This window comes from Maniola jurtina, chromosome 4 (genome assembly GCF_905333055.1).
Source record: "Maniola jurtina chromosome 4, ilManJurt1.1, whole genome shotgun sequence".
Taxonomy (NCBI): domain Eukaryota; kingdom Metazoa; phylum Arthropoda; class Insecta; order Lepidoptera; family Nymphalidae; genus Maniola; species Maniola jurtina.
This window is the reverse complement of record NC_060032.1, coordinates 3,895,526-3,916,106: the sequence shown is the minus strand read 5'-3', so window position 1 is coordinate 3,916,106 and position 20,581 is coordinate 3,895,526. Positions and strand designations below refer to the sequence as shown.

Sequence of the window (20,581 nt, the reverse complement as noted above, 5' to 3'; positions counted from 1 at the left end):
AATTTTATACGTCATTTACTATGAACGTAACATATTTGTGGCATAGTGCCATTGATAAAAGGTCAATAAAAAAGAATGAATATTATATCGACACGAGAATGCTGTGCGGTGTGCCATGACATGCCACTTTTGATGGACACTCACCTTTGCGCCCTTTGCAATGCAAGCACGCGACCTATCTGTCTGTATGTAATATTTACACGGCAGTCGACATTTCGTTTGTAACGTTTTATACAAGATTCTAAGAAAATCATAATATAAAAGAGTGTATAATTTTTATGTTGACGTTAAGGAAACGTCATATTTTGATTGAGTGATGTGATGATTGAATGGCTTTATTATGTTGTTCCTATAACCATATAAATATTAGAAATACATACTATGATAATATAATACCGTACAATGATAATATTATACCGCATAGTAATTGCTATGTTCATATTACAAAGCGTAGAAAATGCTTTCTTGTTATGAGTGAGTTGAGTAAGGCAGAAGATACAAAACACATGAGAGTAGAAGAGATAACGCTCTAAAAATTTTGACTCAGATGCATTAGTTGTATAAGCATTCCCTTTAGACAATGACTTTCTACTTTAGACGATGTTTAGACGAGTATGTAAAAATTCGTCATGTTTACCTAAGGTTTACCTACTTCATTTTGTATAAGTAGGTAATATCATCGAATATTGCACTCAAAAACTGCACTCATTTGAGTGAATATTTTTTATGCAGTTATACAGCAATTTGCATTCGTCATAAACAATGTAAGATGAATTAAATTAGAAAAATTGATGAAAAATTTATTAGATTTTTTTTTAAATGAAAGTATGTAAAAAAAGTATCTATTAATTTTGTAATTCGGGCTTTTGAGAAAAATATACCTAACGCTTTTATCCTAATCTTTGAGAGCAAAATCTTTTATGAAGGTAGATATGTACATACTATAAGCACAGTTATTCGATGTAGTATAAGTCAGGATATAGACACTAAGCAACTTTTTTGTAATAAAACTCATTTGTAAAAATTATATTATTTTATTCATAAACCCTTTTAAAAGCTTACATTATAAAGACTTAAATTGTACATAACTACTTAATACATATTATTACTATTTTCTAATAAATGCAATTTTAATCTCAAGAGGCGATAAATTACGCTATAAAATAATTTTGTTAAAAATTGGATAAAAAAATTTCAGTTGTCGTCTACAAAAGCATATAATTAATTAAGGCTTTTTAGACAAAAACGCTCGTTTGCTATGAATTATATTATTTAAATCATTATCGTGACAAATCAATGATTTCCAAAGGTGGTTAATTTATAATAGATTTAATATAATTTAGCAAACTTTTCTTAGACTTTACTCCATAACCATTATATTTAATATTTAACAGTAAAAATTGTCAAATATGCAAAATTATTACTTGCTATATTCTATTTTAGTATTAGCATTATTTATACATAATATTAAACTTTAATTATTAAATATTTCTTATCTATAAATGCTTTCAATGGCAAATTATAATAATAAGCTAAACTATTTGAGCATCGGAAATTGGCTTCTTTACCCTATTATAATCCACTTAATAAAAAAAAAGTTAAAAAATATAGAGGCATCTGTAACCTTACAGTTTGCACTTTCATTCAGTTTTATAAATAAGGAGGATAAAAAAAATGGTGATGATCCTAGGTAGGAGTTCTAAAGTGAGTCAGAATTTGGCATTCTTCTGTTAAATACTGACCAAATACTTAGAGTGCAAGTATTTCACGCAGAACTCTAAACTCAGAATAAAAAACTCTAGGGTAATGTTTGATTCCAGGTTTGTTTCTGTTGTTATTATTGATATATTACTAAATATTACTTATCAAATCATCCGCTATTACATCATGCTTTATTGGCAGTGCCGTTTTATTGCTCTAGTACAACATAGGTACGTGATAATACGGATAAAACTGCCAATAAGTATGTAGTTACTTACAGCACGCAGACTGCAACCAGACTGTGCGGTTCAAATGCATCTGCAGATATTGACCATTAAGGCCCTATTTGTACATTATATTAGCTAAAGTAATTACAAATACAAGTCATAGTCTAAACTGCTTCCACCACTGAGGTAATCGAACATGTAAGCCGACATCTCATCAAGGGCCTCAAGCCGCGGGTCGCCCAATGGGTCATCTTTCAGCGACCTGGCTGATCTTGAGAGAGACCTGAAAAAAAACATTTTTGTAGTAAAAATGTAGATACACAAGCTATAAATTGCCCGGCATGCATAGCAATGCGACTCATTTTATTAACCCCCGACCCAAACAGAGGGGTGTTATATAAGTTTGACGTGTGTATCTGTGTGTCTGTGTATCTGTGCATCTGTGTGTGGCATCTTCCATCCTAAACGAATGAACCGATTTTAATTCAGTTTTTTTTTGTTTGAAAGGTGGCTTGATCGAGAGTGTTCTTAACTATAATCCAAGAAAATCGGTTTAGCTGTTTGAAAGTTATCAGCTCTTTTTTTAACCGAATTCCAAAAAAGGAGGAAGTTCTCAATTCATCGAAATCTTTTTTTTTTTTATGTATGTTCCCCGATTACTCAAAGACGCCTGGACCGATTTGGATTTTTTTTTGTTTGAAAGGGTATACTTTGCAGGTGGTGCCATATTTTGCTGAAGATCTGATGAATATCTTCGGAGATGGAGAACAGAACTCCTCAATGGATAAGAGTAGGTAAATTGGAAGGGTTTGGTCGTCGTAGCCTTTGAGAACATTATGGAGAACTCTCAGGCATACAGGTTTCTTCACGATGTTTTCTTTCAATTAGCGACTTTTGAGGCAATGGTGACTCCGCACCAGATAAGCGATCTAAAATTAATCGCTGGGAGATTCTTTGGTTCCATTGAGATCTATAACAAGCAAGGTCCCGACTCCCGCCATAAGTTAAAAATTGAAATAGGATTAAAACGACGATTTATTAGTTTTTGACTTTCACATGGATCCATATGATTACAAAGCTCACCTGAAGTCTCCTTCTGTGTCCAGTTCATCCTCGGATGTGAACCTTTCGCGGATGTCTTTCATTATACACGCTTCTAATTTCTTATGCTGTGGAACAAAATTTTTCCCATCATAAACAGGCTCTCAATCATCATATAAATATCAATAAAGTCATCATCCACCTCAAAGAACAAGGGCTAGTAGATATGCTAAAGATATCTACTCAAAAAATCTCAGAAGATCTTATCCTAACATTACACTGAGATTATAGAAAAAAATCTATCATCATCATCATCATCATCAACCTATCACCGGCTCACTACTGAGCATATAGCTATCTTAGGCTTGGCCATCCGCACTTGGCCAGCATGGTGGCCACCATGCTGGCCAAGTGCGGATTGGCAGACTGCCCACCCCTTTGAGAACATTATGGAGAACTTGCAGGCATGCAGGTTTTCTCACGATGTTTTCCTGCTCTTGTTAAATCAAGTGATATTTTCTTGTTCAAAACGCACATAAATAATCCAGCTCGTGAAATTTTAAGAACAGGTTGGAATAGAAGATGTGAAAGATGCAGATGAAAGATGAGACCCCATCACACACACCACAATATAATCCCACCATACTGTAAAATTATGTGCCTATTTTCAATTTACCTTATAACAACGGAAGAAGAACATTGGTTTGATCAGCTCCTGTGAAAGCGGTGCCATGTCTCTTTTGATGTCTGGTACACATTGCTGAAACAATTCAAGGTATTTCCTTAATAACCTGGACTATTTATAAGTTTATATACATTATTCTTGGATTTGACTCGCTCCAGCAATACACGGCGCTGCAATTGCTTGTATACCTACAGTATGGCATATTATTGTAAATTGAATACTTGAAAAGAGCAACCGTCGAGTTTCTTGCTGGTTCTTCTCGGTAGGAACGGCATTCCGAACCAGTGGTAGATTATTTTGACGATTCAAAAGCACTTGTGAAAGTTTAATTGAATAAAAATATTTTGAATTTGAATTTTGAATTAAAATTGACAGTCTGTCTTGAGCAAACTGTTGAAAATGAACTCTTACCGAGAATTTCTGGCAGAACTGCATTCCATCTTGGATATCTCCTTTCAATTCAGTTGAAACGGGGAGGTTGCTGATACGCTGAGTGATCTGTTCATAGTTGGGTTGCATGTTGTGATCGACATAGCCCAACTCCTGCATGACGCAAGTGATGTTGCGGACACGGCCAAGTGTTGAGTAGCGGTTGTTGAGGAGTTCCAGGCGATCGCGCTGGTCATCGCGGTGCATGTTGAAGTCACGCTGAAAAAACAAGGAAGTTTTACATCTAGTTTTATAGTGGATCGTGGCGAAAGCGAACAAACTCTTAGATAAAGGAGATAATATGCTCTTATAAGATCTACCATGTTTTCGTATATTGATACTAACTGATGCCCGCGATTTCATTTATATGGATAAAGATTTTTAAAAATCCCGTGGGAACTCATTGATTTTCCGGGATAAAAAGTAGCTTATGTGTTCAAACCAAGGTATAATCTATCTCCATTCCTTTCAGTAGTTTTTGCGTGAAAGAGTAACAATCAGCCATCTACATACAAACTTTCGCATTTATAATATTAGTAGAATTTTCTGTACGTTGTGCGTTTCGGTCTACTTACAAATAATCTGTAAATCCTGCAAAATATGGTGGCTAGTCATCTCCTACTAAAAGGGTTACTGCTGGAAGGCTTGCAGCTGGTTTGCATATGAGTTGTACTTATACTGTAGTGTACTGCGAAGTACGGTGTCTGGCACATACCTTGTTGGAGGGGTTGCAGCTGGAATTTCTGCTGCTGGTATGCATTCGGGCTGTATTGTAGCCAAGGTGCAAGTAGAAAATGGAGTAACTCACAGACATCCTGCTGCTTGCTGCGAAGTACGGTGTCTGGTACATCCCCTGCTGGAAGGGTTGCTGCTGGAAGGGCTGCTGCTGGTACGCGTACGGGTTGTACTGGAGACCGGGTGGGGAGTACAACATTGGGTTGTATGGAAACTGGTAGTATGGTGACGCTAGCGGGCGGTACTGACCCGGCATCGGGTAAGGTGATGGCGGCTGAAAGGGCTGGAAATAGAACAATAGCTGCGACAAACATGCCAGAGGGAAATATAAGACCCTAAGGGCAAACAGGCAAGATTAATAGGTACATGGATCTACAAAGGCGAACTTTTAAAAAGTTTGAAAGTGCGATATAGCTTTTTTACTTAATAATTATGTGAATTAATGACTAACGTTGTGATGTTGCTTGTATTGCTTAGAGTTAACATAACAACGAACCGAATTGAGAATCTCCTTCTTCTTGGAAGTCGGTTATCTACAAGTTAAAAACCGTATCGCTTTCTAAAAGTTGATTTAGCAAGATCACAAATTGATGAATTTATCATTCATAGCGTGATCCGAAATACATTGTATTTAGCTGAAAAATATTTGAATTTTTGTACTTAAATTCCAAAAAATTCAGTAACTAAAATAAAACGTATTATCTAATGCATTATTTCCACCATTTCCTCATCGCCTCTTTAGCTCAGTGGTAGAGCACTGGTCTCGTAAACCAGGGGTCGTGAGTTCAATCCTCACAGGAGGCATCGGCTATACATTTTTGTCATTTTTTACTTTTTTTTATAAATTATTATTACCCCTTGTGATCTAAACGGTAGCATGTTTCCGATTGGTGGAACTCTTTGTAGTGGTTGCCCTTGATCTGGTTGCGGCAAACTATTTTCTTGACCATGAGCGCCATCTAGCGGCTTAGTTATGGTTTGCGTGCTCGGGTCCATGGCGAAACCGGGCGGCAACTTGCCAAACAAGATGGACGGCAAGCTCTGTTGGTTTGGCGGCTCGTTTGGAAGGTCGTTCGATGGCTCGTCGAGAGGTGGCGCTGCACAACATTTTGCAACTGCATCTTTCATTTCTTGTCGGAGTTGCTTCACGACTTCGGGGCCAAAGCAACTTTCATAGATCTGAAAAAAAATACGAAAATTATGTAATTATTCATCGATGTACAATATCGCCTACTTATCTAATTTTTTCATTATAAGTTTTAAAGTAGAGTGAGAGCAAACTGCGCTTGCATGCTCTTCGTAAAATAATTTTTATTACCATCGCTATGTACACCTACCATCTAGAATACATATTTTCTACATGATAATTGAATTATATGTTGTATGCTTTGTATGAATTTTTACACCTACCTAGTTGGTAGTAAGGTACTGCACAATCTACTAATTAGTAATTATTAGTGGGTAGGTACTCCACAAGACTATCGAATTTCTAGATCTGTCTATCTGTGGCATCGTAGCTCCTAAACTAATGAACAGATTTTAATTTAGTTTTTTTGTTTGAAAGGTGGCTTGATCGATCTGAGTGTTCTTACTTTAGCTATAATCCAAGAAAATCGGTTCAGCCGTTTGAAAGTTATCAGCTCTTTTCTAGTTACTGTAACCTTCACTTGTCGGGGGTGTTATAAATTTTTAATTTACACTTGTCATTAAATTAAAGACTTATAATAAAGTATAATTACAGTACACCAATTTCATCGGACCAACAAGCAGCAGTCGTGGCCGAGCGGTTAAGGCGTCTGACTAGAAATCAGATTCCCTCTGGGAGCGTAGGTTCGAATCCTACCGACTGCGAATTTCTTTTTCACCATCATTTTGTTTTTTTTTTATTATCCTTAGTTACTTACTTTCATCATGGCATACTTTTTGATGAATTTGTCATCGCTGATTGCTAATGATTGGGCCGTTAGACAGAGCACACACGCTAGTAATATTGTCCTCGTCATTGTTGACCTGAAACAAAATTTTTAATTTCACGAATGTGTCTTTTATGTAAAGTGCAGTGGAAAACTAGTTCTAATAGTATGAGGTTGAGACTTGAGAGCCTGTAGATACGCGAGGACATTTAAGACTTGAACAGTGTGGTAGACACTAACACAACAACGCGACGGAACCAAAATCCAATTAAATTTTGGTCCAATGCCTCCTAGAAGATGTAGGTAGGTACACAATTAGGTACCTGTATAATAATAATTATGGTACCTCATTCGGTTCATTTTGATGGCGCGAGTGTCACTGGGTAGGTAAGTAGGTATACCATAGTCATAAGATGTGCGGGCGTCCCCACCCCGATTGCCATGTCGAACTGTCGCGTACTATAGTTAGGTAAGTACACAAAATTGTAGAAAAAATCTTAATGGTGGATGTGCGGGCTGAACAAGATGCAATGATAATCGCAGTCAAGGGTATTTCTCAAATCTCAAAGCTTTTAAAACTTGGCTGATTTTTGCCGTGAATGTGAACTCATCGAATACCATTACAAAGAGAGGTAGCTACGTATAATAGGTAATAAACGATTTAATTCATCGTTGTAACATCAAAGCATTACATCATTTCTTATGGTGTTAACGGTTTAGCTGCCATGTTCCGGCCATGTTAATGAACTGGGCGTGGATTTATTATTAACACAATACACTACACGCTTTATAGCCACGATCTAGTAATATTTCTGTGATAGCCTAGTGGCTAGTGGTTAAGACGTCCACCTACTATGCGAGGTCGAGGGTTCGATCCGGGGCTCGTGCCCTTTAACTTTTCGAATTTAAAGGGCATGTGCCCCGCATGTTTAACCGACTTTCAAAAAGGAGGAGGTTCTCAATTCGTCGGAATCTTTTTTTTTAAACAATTAAATATCACGTGTTTTAACGTTGAAGGAAAGCACCGTGAGGAAACCTGCATGCCTGAGAGTTCTGCTGAAACATTTTCTAGGATAAATCACACTATCACACTAATCACACTTAATATTATAAAAGCGAAAGTTTGTGTGTATGTGTGTTTGTATGTTTGTTACTCCTTCACGCAAAAACTATTAGACTAATTTGGCTGAAATTTGGAATAGAGATAGATAATATCCTGGTGTAGCACATAGGCTACTTTTTATCCCGGAAAATCAAAAAGGGATTTGGAAAATCCTAAATCCACGCGGGCGAAGTCGCGGGCATCGGCTAGTAGTAGCATATTTACGTCTCCGGGATGCAAGGTATAGTTAATCCACGTGGAATTCGGTTACAGTTGTTCCTGTAGATACTTAGTTTATGTGTACTTTACTTGTATGTATTCTGAGCTTATAATATTCAGGGCATAAGCTATCTTCATTCCCATCCAAATAATTGGTTTAGTCATTGTCGCATGAAGGAGTTACAAACATCATCTAAATTTTGACATTACAATATTAATCATAAAATATTATTAACTTATATAATATGAGTGCAAGAAATAAGAAGAAATGCAAAAAAAATCAAATAAGTAGGTAAAAGTAGCTAGGTTGACCACGTAAAATGTTTTTCAATAAAGTCCTAGAAAAATAAAGTGTTTGATCTAACGGTTTCTTGTCACTAGATGGCGTTGACAAGCTTTTCAAGCCAAGGGTCAACGGTCTGACGCGGCCTTCGCACGGTCTCTACACATAATCTATCTTACACTAACACATAGGACCTGTACTTGCGTAATGTTACTTTAGCACTTTTTGTTCCTTGGGAGGTGTTCGGATAACTTGTTTAGTTGGCTGCCTTTTATGCTGTTAAGTTTAGCTGTTTTTATTTGTAACGATCTGTGATCACGGCTTTTATACCTAGCTACTCCAGCTATCGTGTATTTTTTATACTACTGCCCAATAAAGTTGAAAACTAAAACCCGACTGCGATAGTCTTAATAACACTGAAATATTAGAGTAAAATTGTTTGTCTGTCGTTTGGTGTATTTTAATGTTATTGTACGTGAAAGAGGAGAAAATTTTGAATTCGTTTAATTATGAATTCAAAATTTTCTCCTCTTTCATTTGACACCCCACTCGATACAATAGCATAAAAATATTTTTAGAGATCTCTACTTTTTTCGTATAAAATATAGCCTGTGTCACCCGGGCCTTTACAACGAATCAATTATTGACACCTCATTCATCAAAATCAGCCCAGTAGTTTAGGCGCTATGGTGGAACACACAGAATCTGAATACAGACATACATACACACATACATACATACATACATACATACTAACATACCGTACATACAATAGACTGCTAAAATCATTACCCTTCCTTTTAGCTTTGCCGCAGTCGGGTAAAAAAAGGATATAATGTTTCAGGTTTCATGTATAGTATGTATGTGGGTTTATATGTTCCACCACTTCTAAGCCCTGAACAGATTTGGATGTATGGGGTATAGCTGTGAATCGTTAGAATCCTTAGTGACACTGACACATATCATCCCGAGTGACACTGGCTATAATTTAAAAGAAAAATATAGTGGCTGTTTGGCACCATTTTTAAATGTGGAAAAAGTTTTCCAATTCGTTTTGTGGCAGGGTTGTCTCGCTTTAATTTTTTTTAATTACTACTTGTTTCCATATTTTTTAGCCCGCAAGACTTTTTTAAAATTGTTTAACGGTTGTTTACGAATCCTGTCCAAATTCAATATGTAGGTAGTAGGTACTTAGGTTCGATATCGATATCGAGAGACCAGTCATTCATTTAGTTGCGGTTGCTTATAATATGTCATCACATATATTATTTCACAGACTGGACGTCGACGCCACTCCGACTTGACTCACAGTATGGAAATGTGAGCTTTAAATTTACCGTGTTCTTTACGGAGTTTGAAGAATTTTGAAAGAAATATACAATACACTATACAATATGTCCTATAATATGTACTCTTCTTTCAATAGTTAAAGAACTGGAGAGTGACATCTAAGGCTACTCTTTATCCCAGGGAATCGAACAGTTCCCACGGCATTTTAAAAACATAAACAACGTCGACATCATCATCATCTAGTTTTATACATAACTCAAAATTTTAAAAAACCCCGATACAAAAACCTCTTTAAGAAAACTAGAAAAGAGCTGATAACTTTCAAACGGTCTAACCAATTTACTTTGATTATAGCTAAGAACACTCTCAATCAAGTCACCTTTCAAACAAAAAAAATTAAATTAAAATCGGTTCATTCGTTTAGGAGCTACGATGCCACAGACAGATACACAGACACACAGATACACACGTCAAACTTATAGCACCCCTCTTTTTGGGTCGGGGGTTAAAAACTCACTATGAGAGCGATAGCAAAGTGATTAAGCCTAGCCTATTATTCGTGGAGCCGGGGGTACTTGACACGCACAACTTTTCGAAGTTGTGTGCGTTTAAAACAATACAAGTGTAAATTAAAAATTTTCAACACCCCCGACAAATCATTTTCAAATAAATAATGATGTATATCTAGGCAACGTCCATCTTGACAGCTTGACATTTTTTGTCAATTGACACTTGAATATTATGAACCTAAGGGTTATCTAACCTTCTTTTCTACAAGAAAACTAGAAAATAGCTGATAACTTTTAAACGGCTGAACCAATTTTTTTGGATTATAGCTAAGAACACTCTCGATCAACCCACCTTTCAAACAAAAAAAAGTAAATTAAAATCGGTTCAGTCGTTTAGGCGCTACGATGCCACAGACAGATACACAGATACACAGATACACAGACACACAGATACACAGATACACACGTCAAACTTATAACACCCCTCTTTTTGGGTCGGGGGTTAAAAATATCACTTGCTTTAACGGTGCAAGAAAGCACGTGAGGAAACCTGCATACCGGAGAGTTCTCATAATGATCTCAAAGGTGTGTGAAGTCTGCCAATTCACACTTGGTCAGCGTGGTTGCCTAACCAAACCGTTCTTATTTTGCGAGGAGACCCGTGCTCGGTAGTGAGCCGGCGATGTTTTGATGATGATGATGACGAGCAGTAATAGCTTATATCAAGCTTTTTGCAGACTGCTCGATTAACGACACGTAATAAGTAACGGTTGCCTTCATTTCCAGTTCTGTCATCGCTCAGTGGGAACTTGTTTGGAAGGGCAACTCTTGTTGAGCCGATAAGCAACTGATTTGGAAGAACTTTTTAGAATTTATTTTGCACCTTCTCAGTTTTGAAAAATGATCATTTCTGTACACAGACACACAACACGCTTTCGCATTTATAAATAGGTATAATTTTATTTATACGTTAGTTCAAAACGTAGTGACTTATTTATCATGCTCCGATCGTGCATTGGTTGCACTCTCTTGCGATTTTTGGTGTCCTGGTAGGCCAGGACACCAGAAATCGCAAGGATTACGAAAACTTTATTTTAATCCCGATCATACAATATCGATATTCCAAAGAGGGTGCATGATGAAGCGTGGGGTTGATACGTAAAAAAAATCTTTTTCAGTCATCTGAGTAAGTCCATAAGTAAAACCGGTAAGTTCACTGTTCACTCGTGAAATAGTTGGTCTTGGCATCGATTGGACAACTTTACCGGTGATAAGACATGTCTTACTGATTAACGGAACAGCCGTTATCTGTTAGTGTCCGAACAACTAATTAACGGCTCAATGCGTCCTTTCCTACATCGCTTATTCATGATAGGTCAAATCCGCATTGATGACTATCCAATTGCAACATGTCGTTAGATCAAGATTCTAGTCTGTAAGAATGTATTTTTATGCCATCAGTCATGTTAGTTTCAAACTCGACAAAAAATATTCCCTCGACTTTTGGGATTTCAGTCCTTTGATAACTTGACCTATTGATTATTTTAGAGAATGCAATCTAATCTTCAAAAGTTACCTGATGTTTTCCCAAAATCTTAAAAGTTTCCACACACTTTGGTTCTCATTCTAAACTTTTAGCGCTTTTGGTATGTTGACGAATGACGATTATTTATCTACATATATCTACTAAACAAGTTTTAGTAGATACAATGTAGTGAAATCGATTTTTCAAATGAGGATCAATGCTCTAGTTATCAGCTTGTGTCACATTCACTATTAATATCAATCTGTCAATTTATATATTCAATAGGTCAGTCTTTCTTCTCTTATCAGATTATGAATACAGGTTTCTAAACTACTAACCTACATATTTATTAACTTATCTGTAATTTATAGCATTACTACTACTTAATTATTTTTTGTATTGTATTTAAAAAAATATATTAACTAAATATATTAAAAATAAAAACTCCCCTTTCCCCTCCAATTAACTTGGCTTATAAAGCAAAACTGTTTTGTTAGCATAATTAAATCATTTAATATTTGATGTCGAACAACTAGTAGGTACCTACTACCTACCTCTTTATGCTACAACTTTCATTCGAAGCAAAGTTCGGAAAGCTCCGAAAGCATATTCTAGTGAGCTTGCAAGAAAATTAGCAGTTGCTAATTTCAGCTATTTATTTGGCGTAAGAATTTTATTTATACAGTTATCATCAAGTTCTGGCGTTCTCGCCAATAAAGCACTGTAAATGAGATATTAAAATGTTCTTTTGTTTATTGCTTAGTAAATTTTTGTTACGACTTGATTGCTTACATTTCCATGCAATCAACGGTATTTTTTTAAAAATATTTGCATCTTTTATACACCGCAAAATGGCCGTGTAATTCCAAACTAGCGGAAGCCTTTTTTATACTCATACCTACAGAACTAATCTGAGAATGAGTTGGTACCGTTATTTTTATCGCCAAACAAAAGCTTAGACCGTGTCTACGAACATCAACGAAGATTGATGGGAAGAAAGATTTTTTATTGTACCTACCAATCTATAGAAAGGTTCATATTAAGTACCTTAATAAGATTACGGTTCATGAGATACATGAAGAATATACAGACGGACAGACAGATGGACAGCCGGGGCTTAGTAATATGGTTCCGTTGGCACCCTTCGGGTACAGACTACGGAACCCTGAAAACAGAAGTCTGATATTACATCAAATAACTAGCTTGAACGTTTCATCACCATTACGTAGGTGCAGCAACTTACAGTAACAACGCCACAATACAATTGGTCTATCATTACGATGTACGCAGGTGTAAGATAATGATGTATAAGGTTGATGTTCCAGTTTTGCGTTTAGCGCCAGTGTTTGATGGTTTCATGGCACCCAACGGCCTGTAATGGTGGCACCGCTTCTTTAGTAAGATAAAGCAAAGTAGAGTATAAATAGAATACAAAGTAGAAGAGCAAAAAAACTGAAACAAATCTGTTAATTTTCTGTAGTTATGAGGGCTCTCTACGTCACTCGTTTCATACAATTGTAGTTCCAATTTCATTTGAATATTAACCAACCAAAGGCCATGAAAGTTTGCAGACATACTCTAGAAACTAATATCTATGTCTGTGGTTTTCCAGATTTCTGTTAAAATATTCGGTTTCAAAGTTACGCGGTCTTAAAAAATTTCATACAAATTTTTGAGCCCCTGTAATTTTAAAACTACATATTTTTAGAAAAATCTAAAACACCACAGACACACGATTGTATGAAACGAGTGACGGAGAGGCCCTGTTATGCCATTTTGATCGAAATCACGAACTTTGGACTCAATTTTGAGCCACATTCATCTAGGTATTAACATCATAAAACTTGGTATAAACACTTCAACGTAATTCAAGATCGATGGTACGTACCTACTACCTATGGACAGTAACTATAACTGCAGAGTAAATAAAAGTACAGCCAGCATAATTCCAAACTATTGAGTAATATGCCTAAAGGGCAAGCGGTGAGCGTAGATTGTCTAGCGGTAAAGCCTATGTTATCTCCGTATTCAAGCCTTCTCGTGCTTTATAGGTTGATTGAAAGGAAAGGCCCATGGCATTTCCAATGAATTCTCTTTAGAGAGTTCATGTTTAGAGGCTAATAGATTCAATTAAAGATATCCTTGAATCATCTTATACTTATTAATATTATAATATTCCCTAGAGATGTAGAGTATTCATAAAAATTCTCACAACGAATTTATTTTAATGCTTTTATCACAACTCATCGCCAGCCCACTACTTAGTACATACGGATCTCCTCTCAAGGTCATTGTTCACCATGCTGCCCAAATACAGATTGCCAGACTACACACACCTTTGAGAATATTATGGAGAACTCTCGGGCATGCAAGTCTCACGATGTTTTCTTTACTGTCAATTAGGTACTTAAAACACACATTCCGCAAGCTCCGAAGAATTGGAGTTGCGTAGCAGGGGATCGAACCCTGAACCCACAAACTTGGAGGTTATCACGGCTTTTTATGGGTTACATAGTAGACATAGGTATATGTAGTTGCAACTTTATTGATTTTAAGTTTTGATAATAATAATAAATAATAATAATAAATTCTTTATTTGGATAATGTAGCCAAAAGTCTTGAAGTTCAAATACTCTATTGATTTTTTGCTTTCTTTTGTGCATTTAAATTTTAATAAACCTTCATTTTGTGAAGGTCCAGCATCGGTAATTGGTTTTACGTTCTATTCTCGTGTATCAACAGTTTACACGGTCTTTGAGTGTATAATCACAGGTTGTTACGTATTTTGTTCCCTCGCGATATTTTTCACAGCACACATCGTCATATTCAATTTACCGTAAAGTTATTACAAATAACAGTTAACTACAATGTCGTCAATCACAGTGTTAGAGAACGGGAGCTTTGTTAGATGTAGTTTTTAATAACTGCTTATACCTACATACTTGAGAAGGTTGTTTACTTTTAACGGTTAAAGCAAAAAACACGTCTATGATGAATCAATCAACTGTGACTTTCCCATGAAATACATGTTTCAATTATATATATTATGGTAAAAGCCAGCAGGTGGTTGAATATTTGAGAGTTTCTTTGCCTACCATGAACCATCCCTCTAGGTACCTTCATCATCAAGCACTTGTAATCGTGTTTTTTGGAAATCACTCATAACACAGCAAATGAGTCGAATTCGATGGTCATATTATGCCATCATACAGTTCTAAATCTAATAGCCATCTCACACCTATAGCATCAAAGACGCTCAATGATAATATCAGGTTCTGGTAATTGTATAATCATCTACTGTTTGACAGTAGCGTAGTAAGTTATTTAGGTACTATATAGATTCCTCAAGGATTCCTCTATCATGCGTGAGTAATGATCATGCTACCTTCGCAACATATAAATAAATAAATCTAATAAAAAAAGCTTTTAAATTTGACGTCAAACTTTTCAAGCATAAAAAAAGTGTTAAAATTAAACGGTACGCAAATAAAACTTTAGGGAATCCTATTAACGGTTAACGTTTTGCATTTCGAGAAACGTAAAAAGTGACCGAGATTCTTCAATTCAAATAATTAAAGCAGATAAGAACTCACTCGATTTTAAATCAAATTTACATAGCGACAGTTACCAAATAAAAAGTGAGGAAAATGAGAAAAGTAAGTAAATATCAACAATAGGATTTGTACTTTCGTTTGCAGATCTCACGTCCCAATCGTAGAAACGGAAAACACCAGCGAGCACAAATAAACGGTAAAAAGAAGCCGGCCTTAAAGAATTCCTTCGAAATTGCCTCCTCTCTAAAGAATCTGCGGCTATTATAAACGGGGAATCTCAATCGCTGTGTACACACAGACACCGTTCGTTCTTGTAAAGAGTGTACAAAAAAGTAATGCTAGAGCTTTACAGGCTGGCTGTCAATGAATTTATTGAATGAGGACAATAGAAAAGAAGAATGGGCACAAGTCTTAATTGACGTAGGTAGTAGGTACATCCATGTGTGTTTATAAGTTTATTAAAAATCCCGGGGGAGCTTTTTGATTTTCCGCCAATAAAAGTATCGTTATGTACTTTAGTCTGCAGACTACAAGCTATTCATCAAGATTCAATCCGCCTTTGAGCCGTGAAAAAGGAACACACAGACAGATATATTTTTGAATTTATAGTATTTAACAAGCTCTTTTGTATTAGGTATTTCATAATAATTATATTCTCACAAAGGTGTCCGTTGAAGTCAAGTTAGGTATCTGTCAATTTTTAACCGACTTCCAAAAAAGGAGGAGGTTCTCAATTCGTCGGAATCTTTTTTTTTATTTTTTTTATTTTTATTTTTTATGTATGTTCCCCGATTACTCAAAGACCCCTGGACCGATTTGGAAAATTTTTTTTTTGTTTGAAAGAGTATACTGTGCAGTTGGTCCCATATAAATTTGGTGAAGATCTGATGAATATCTTCGGAGATGGAGAACAGAACTCCTCAATAGATAGGAGCAAATTGCTCGCGATCAGTGTAATAGCTTAGTAAACAGTAGGGTTTTAACTGGGCATAGCATATTATAGTACAGTGGGCCACTAAAAATTGTGAAATAAAAAATTTTCAAAAGAAAAATAAAACCGACTTCAAAAACCACAAACACTAAAAAGTAAAAAATAACTTTTATTTAGCTACACGTGTAATGTACCTAGGTATGAAGTCGGGCGAGCTTCACTCTTGGATTTCTAATTTTGTTTTAATATGCTCGCTCGACTTCATACCTAGGTACATTACACGTGTAGCTAAATAAAAGTTATTTTTTACTTTTTAGTGTTTGTGGTTTTTGAAGTCGGTTTTATTTTTCTTTTGAAAATTTTTATTCTCAAAGGTGCGTAGTCGCCAATCCGTACTTGGCTAGCATGGTACGCTATGACCAAACCCTTCTCATTCTAAGAGGAGACCCGTGCTCAGTAGTGAGCCAGCGAAGGATTGATCATGATGATGATGATAAAGTGTATGTAAATGATAAATGGAATGTAAGTGAATGTGAAAGGACTTTAAGTTCTTATTGGACTGTCTTAACAAAAAAAAATTAATGGAAACCCTAGAAGCTTGAAGTGACATCCGTAAATGGAAAAAGTCGTAGCCCGTAAGCACCATTTGTAAAGCATTACGTTTTTACGATATTAGACTAATGATTAAAACAAAATGCGTAGGTATCTAATTACTGATATTATGCCTACCTAGTACCTACATATAATAATCTGGATTCTGAAAGCCACAGATATACCTAAACATATTTGTCTTAGAATCGATTTCTTTCATCAATCGGAGTCCAGGGTTCGATCCCGGGCACCACTAACTTTTAGGAGTTGTATGCGACTTATCACTTGCTTTAAAGATAAAGGAAGGAACATCTTAAGGAAACCTGTAGATATGCTTGAGAGCTGTTCTCCATAGCGTTCTCAAAGGTGTGTGAAGTTTGCTAACCTGCACTTGGCCAGCGTGGTTGACTCAGTAAACCGAGAATAGGCTGTGATGATGATGATTTAAGTATATTTTCTTTCAGGGAGGCTGTACTCAGCGACACACGAAAAACAAAACTTAGTCTATTTATGGCGTATAGGGCAAGACACTCTATACCAGTTAATGTTTACGTTACGATGGAAACACATCAAAGTAAACCTTAAGGTATACCCACATCGTTTCCAGACATCTGTCAAGGCATCATTAATGGCATAACAGGTTACTTAAGGAGGTTACCCACGGCGACTTATTGTAGCGATACAGTCGCAGAAAGGCAGTGGTACAGTCGCGGTAAATAGGCTGCCGCTGGTTAATCAATCAATCATTTATTTGCTGTTAATACAGGTTTACAAAGATCTTAAAATTAATTACAAAGTATCAGCACATTTGCCATGCGTTGGCCAGTGGCGTTGCAAATATATTTTACCCAATACTATAAATAGTAGATACAAACAAAAATGTAATGTATCTACTATAAATAGTAGATACATTACATTGTCGACAACACTACTACCAATAATCATATTATTTCAATGTTGAATCGTTAATATCTATACTGACATACATAATATATTATTAAAGTTTTAATTTAAAGTCTAAAATTACTCAATTTTAGGTCAAAAAATCCTTAAGGTCATAAAAATTGTGCCTATGCCTTCGTCCACGTAACAATTATTTTGTATCGATACATAGTCGTGCGATGTAGTAGGTAGTACAATTGCAAGATGGAGTTTATTGCGTTATCTTTGTTGCTGCTTTAACAGAAGCAGCCACAGCGTAGGCAACGTAGGCAACGATATAGTCTCGGTAGATAGTCGGTTTCATCGATACAGCATCAATGCTGAATCGATACTATGTGATTGTATCACTACTGAATCCGACGCGTTGCATAAGCGACTAACGGCCAGAAGTAGCGATGCAGAATAGATGCGTTAACAAAACGCGCTACCAAATCGCTGCAAAAAGGCGCCGTGGGCGACCTTCCTGAGGTTTATAAGGAAATCTAAGACGGACGGGTATCTATCAACATGCCTATCCTATTGGATCTTAAGTCACTGCGTCGTAAGAGTCAAGTCCTAATGCATGAGTGGAAATACGGCAGACCAAACAAGTTCAGAATTTTTTTTAATGACAGTCTTATGTACATCGTTTTAAGGTTTAGAATACTATCATTATTTTGTGGCGAGGTGTACCATGTGTGTAATTACGAACAGGTTTCCTACTGGATCTTCTTTGAGCTATGTCGTGGTCAACATACCTACTAGGTAAGTGCATTATAAGGTATGGAGCTTTCCGTATGAATGGTTTTACTGTGGTCACGATAAAGTATCTATCTATGGTTTAGGTATCATGATAGGAAGCTACTTGTTGTATGGTGTGTGGTTTTATGAAATTCAGTAACAGTAGATTTTAAACTAACACCATCACCATCTTTGCATTAATCATAATATCATTGAATAGGTATTGTAGGTAAGTACCTATATTTAAGAGAAGTGGTAGCCTAGTGGTTAAAACGTCCGTCTCCTTTCGGACGATTAGGGGTTGGATCCCGGGCACGCACCTCTAACTTTTCGAAGCTACTTAATTATGTGCGACAACAATGAATTACTTGCTTTAAAGGCGAAGGAAAACATCGCGAGGAAATCTGCACGCTTGACACAGCTTGAGATTTCTCCATAGTAGATATTCTCAAAAGTGTGTGAGGTCTGCTAATCCGGACTTGGCCAGCGTGGTGAATTATTTCCGAGCCTCTCTCATTCTGCGAGGATAGCTTTGCTCAGTAGTGAGCCAGCAATGGGTTGATGATAATCGTGTTAATAATCTAATGTTGAAGTTACGGTAAAATAATCTCGGTTACATTACACTGAGGCAGAATTATTATTAGTGCAATGGTTACATAGAGCTTTCCACGGAAGCGGAGAACTTTAAAAAAAACAAATAAATTCAGTAATCAAGTCAACGATAAATGACATATTATCGATTCTACAGATAGGCTAATATCTACAATATGAGTTTTACAAAAAATATGTAAGTAATTGAATCTCATGAGATTTAACTAATTATTCCATTTCAGATATCAATTTAAAGTTAAAACTATAAATGTTTAGAAACCTCGACGAAAGTTAAAAAAAACTTTTAATGGTTTTTGCGAATTCCAACTTTACAAAGTAAACAAATACCTACCATTAGTAACTTATACAAAAGCTCACAAAAGTTTATGTCTGCAGAATACAATAAAATTATAATAATTACATAATAATATATCGGTCTAATCGGTCTTAATTAATCAATTACTACTAATTACTATGGCAAAACGCAAATCATCTTCCAGTAAAAAGTCACAAACCTATCTAGATTATTCTAAATTATTTTCATCTCCGATAAATGTAGGCACATACTTCACATGTTACATAAAAATGGACTCACCGTCAAAGCTGCCGGGTGTAAGGGATACGAAAGCACACGATGCACAGAGCAATGACTCTCGCACTTGACCTTGCACGAACGAGTACCGCGAAACAGCCTCCTCACTCGTTTTATACCCGCTTACTGAGCTATACACGCGGGCCTGCAGAGAGGCGAACACGAGCTTTTACGTCGAGCTTCATTTTTTACCCAACTGCGGCAAAGCCAAAAGGAACGGTTATGATTTTATTTTATTTTTGACGTGCAACCTGTGACCACCGCGGCGCGTGCTGCATCGTTACGTAATTATCTGTAGAGTATGGTACAACCTAATAACTGCGGTTAAAGGCAGTTGTTTGAAGCTACCAGTGTGTGGATATGAATAAACCACGATGCACAAAGCATGAATGACTCTCGCACTTGACCTTGCTCGAATGAGTACCGCGAAACAGCCTCCTCACTCGTTTTATACCCGCTTACTGAGCTACACACGCGGGCCTGAAGAGAGGCGAACACGAGCTTTTATGTCGAGCTTCATTTTTTACCCGACTCCGGCAAAGCCAAAAGGAAGGGTTATGATTTTATTTTATTTTTGACGTGAAACCTGTGACCACCGCGGCGCGTGCGGCGTCTTTACGTAATTATTGGTAGAGTATGGTACAACCTAATAACTGCGGTTAAAGGCAGTTGTTTGAAGCTACCAGTGTGTGGATATGAAAAACACACGATGCACATAGCATAAATGACTCTCGCACTTGACCTTTTAAGTCGAGCTTCATTTTGTTTCATTTGTGATAGGTTTACAACATGGTGTCTACTGCTCCTATTTCGTCGTACGATGCAACGCAAGATCAGCATCATTTTGGAGCACCAAGTTATGGCTTTGGTTTGATGTGATAAGTGATTGGTAGAGTATGGTAGAACCTAATAACCGCGGTTAAAGGCAGATGTTTGAAGCTACCAGTGTGTGGATATGAAAAACACACGATGCACAAAGCATAAATGACTCTCGCACTTGA

General features: G+C 36.5%; 1 protein-coding gene and 2 non-coding genes across 3 annotated transcripts; 2 read left to right on the top strand and 1 right to left on the bottom strand.

The window, feature by feature from the left end:
• Positions 1-2,045: 2,045 nt before the first annotated feature.
• Positions 2,046-19,651, bottom strand: LOC123864655. Its single transcript, XM_045905265.1, has 8 exons — positions 19,584-19,651; positions 6,723-6,828; positions 5,674-5,997; positions 4,892-5,101; positions 4,066-4,302; positions 3,646-3,729; positions 3,012-3,097; positions 2,046-2,211 (listed from the first exon to the last, which is right to left on the bottom strand). Exons 2-8 carry the CDS (start codon positions 6,819-6,821, stop codon positions 2,073-2,075), a joined length of 1,179 nt encoding a protein of 392 aa, XP_045761221.1. The 5' UTR covers positions 6,822-6,828; positions 19,584-19,651; the 3' UTR covers positions 2,046-2,072.
• On the top strand, positions 5,551-5,622 carry Trnat-cgu. Its single transcript has one exon. It is a non-coding gene; the product is annotated as a tRNA-Thr (tRNA).
• On the top strand, positions 6,588-6,669 carry Trnas-aga. The gene has a single exon. It is a non-coding gene; the product is annotated as a tRNA-Ser (tRNA).
• Positions 19,652-20,581: the final 930 nt, after the last annotated feature.

Excerpts from the sequence above, each read along its gene's own strand:
- LOC123864655 (XM_045905265.1), bottom strand. The coding sequence starts at position 6,821 with ATGACGAGGACAATATTACTAGCGTGTGTGCTCTGTCTAACGGCCCAA. Across the intron at positions 5,998-6,722 it reads AAAAGTATGCCATGATGAAA|ATCTATGAAAGTTGCTTTGG; the intron begins GTAAGTAACTAA and ends ATTTTTTTTCAG. Across the intron at positions 4,303-4,891 it reads CAGCAAGCAGCAGGATGTCT|CGTGACTTCAACATGCACCG; the intron begins GTGAGTTACTCC and ends TTGTTTTTTCAG.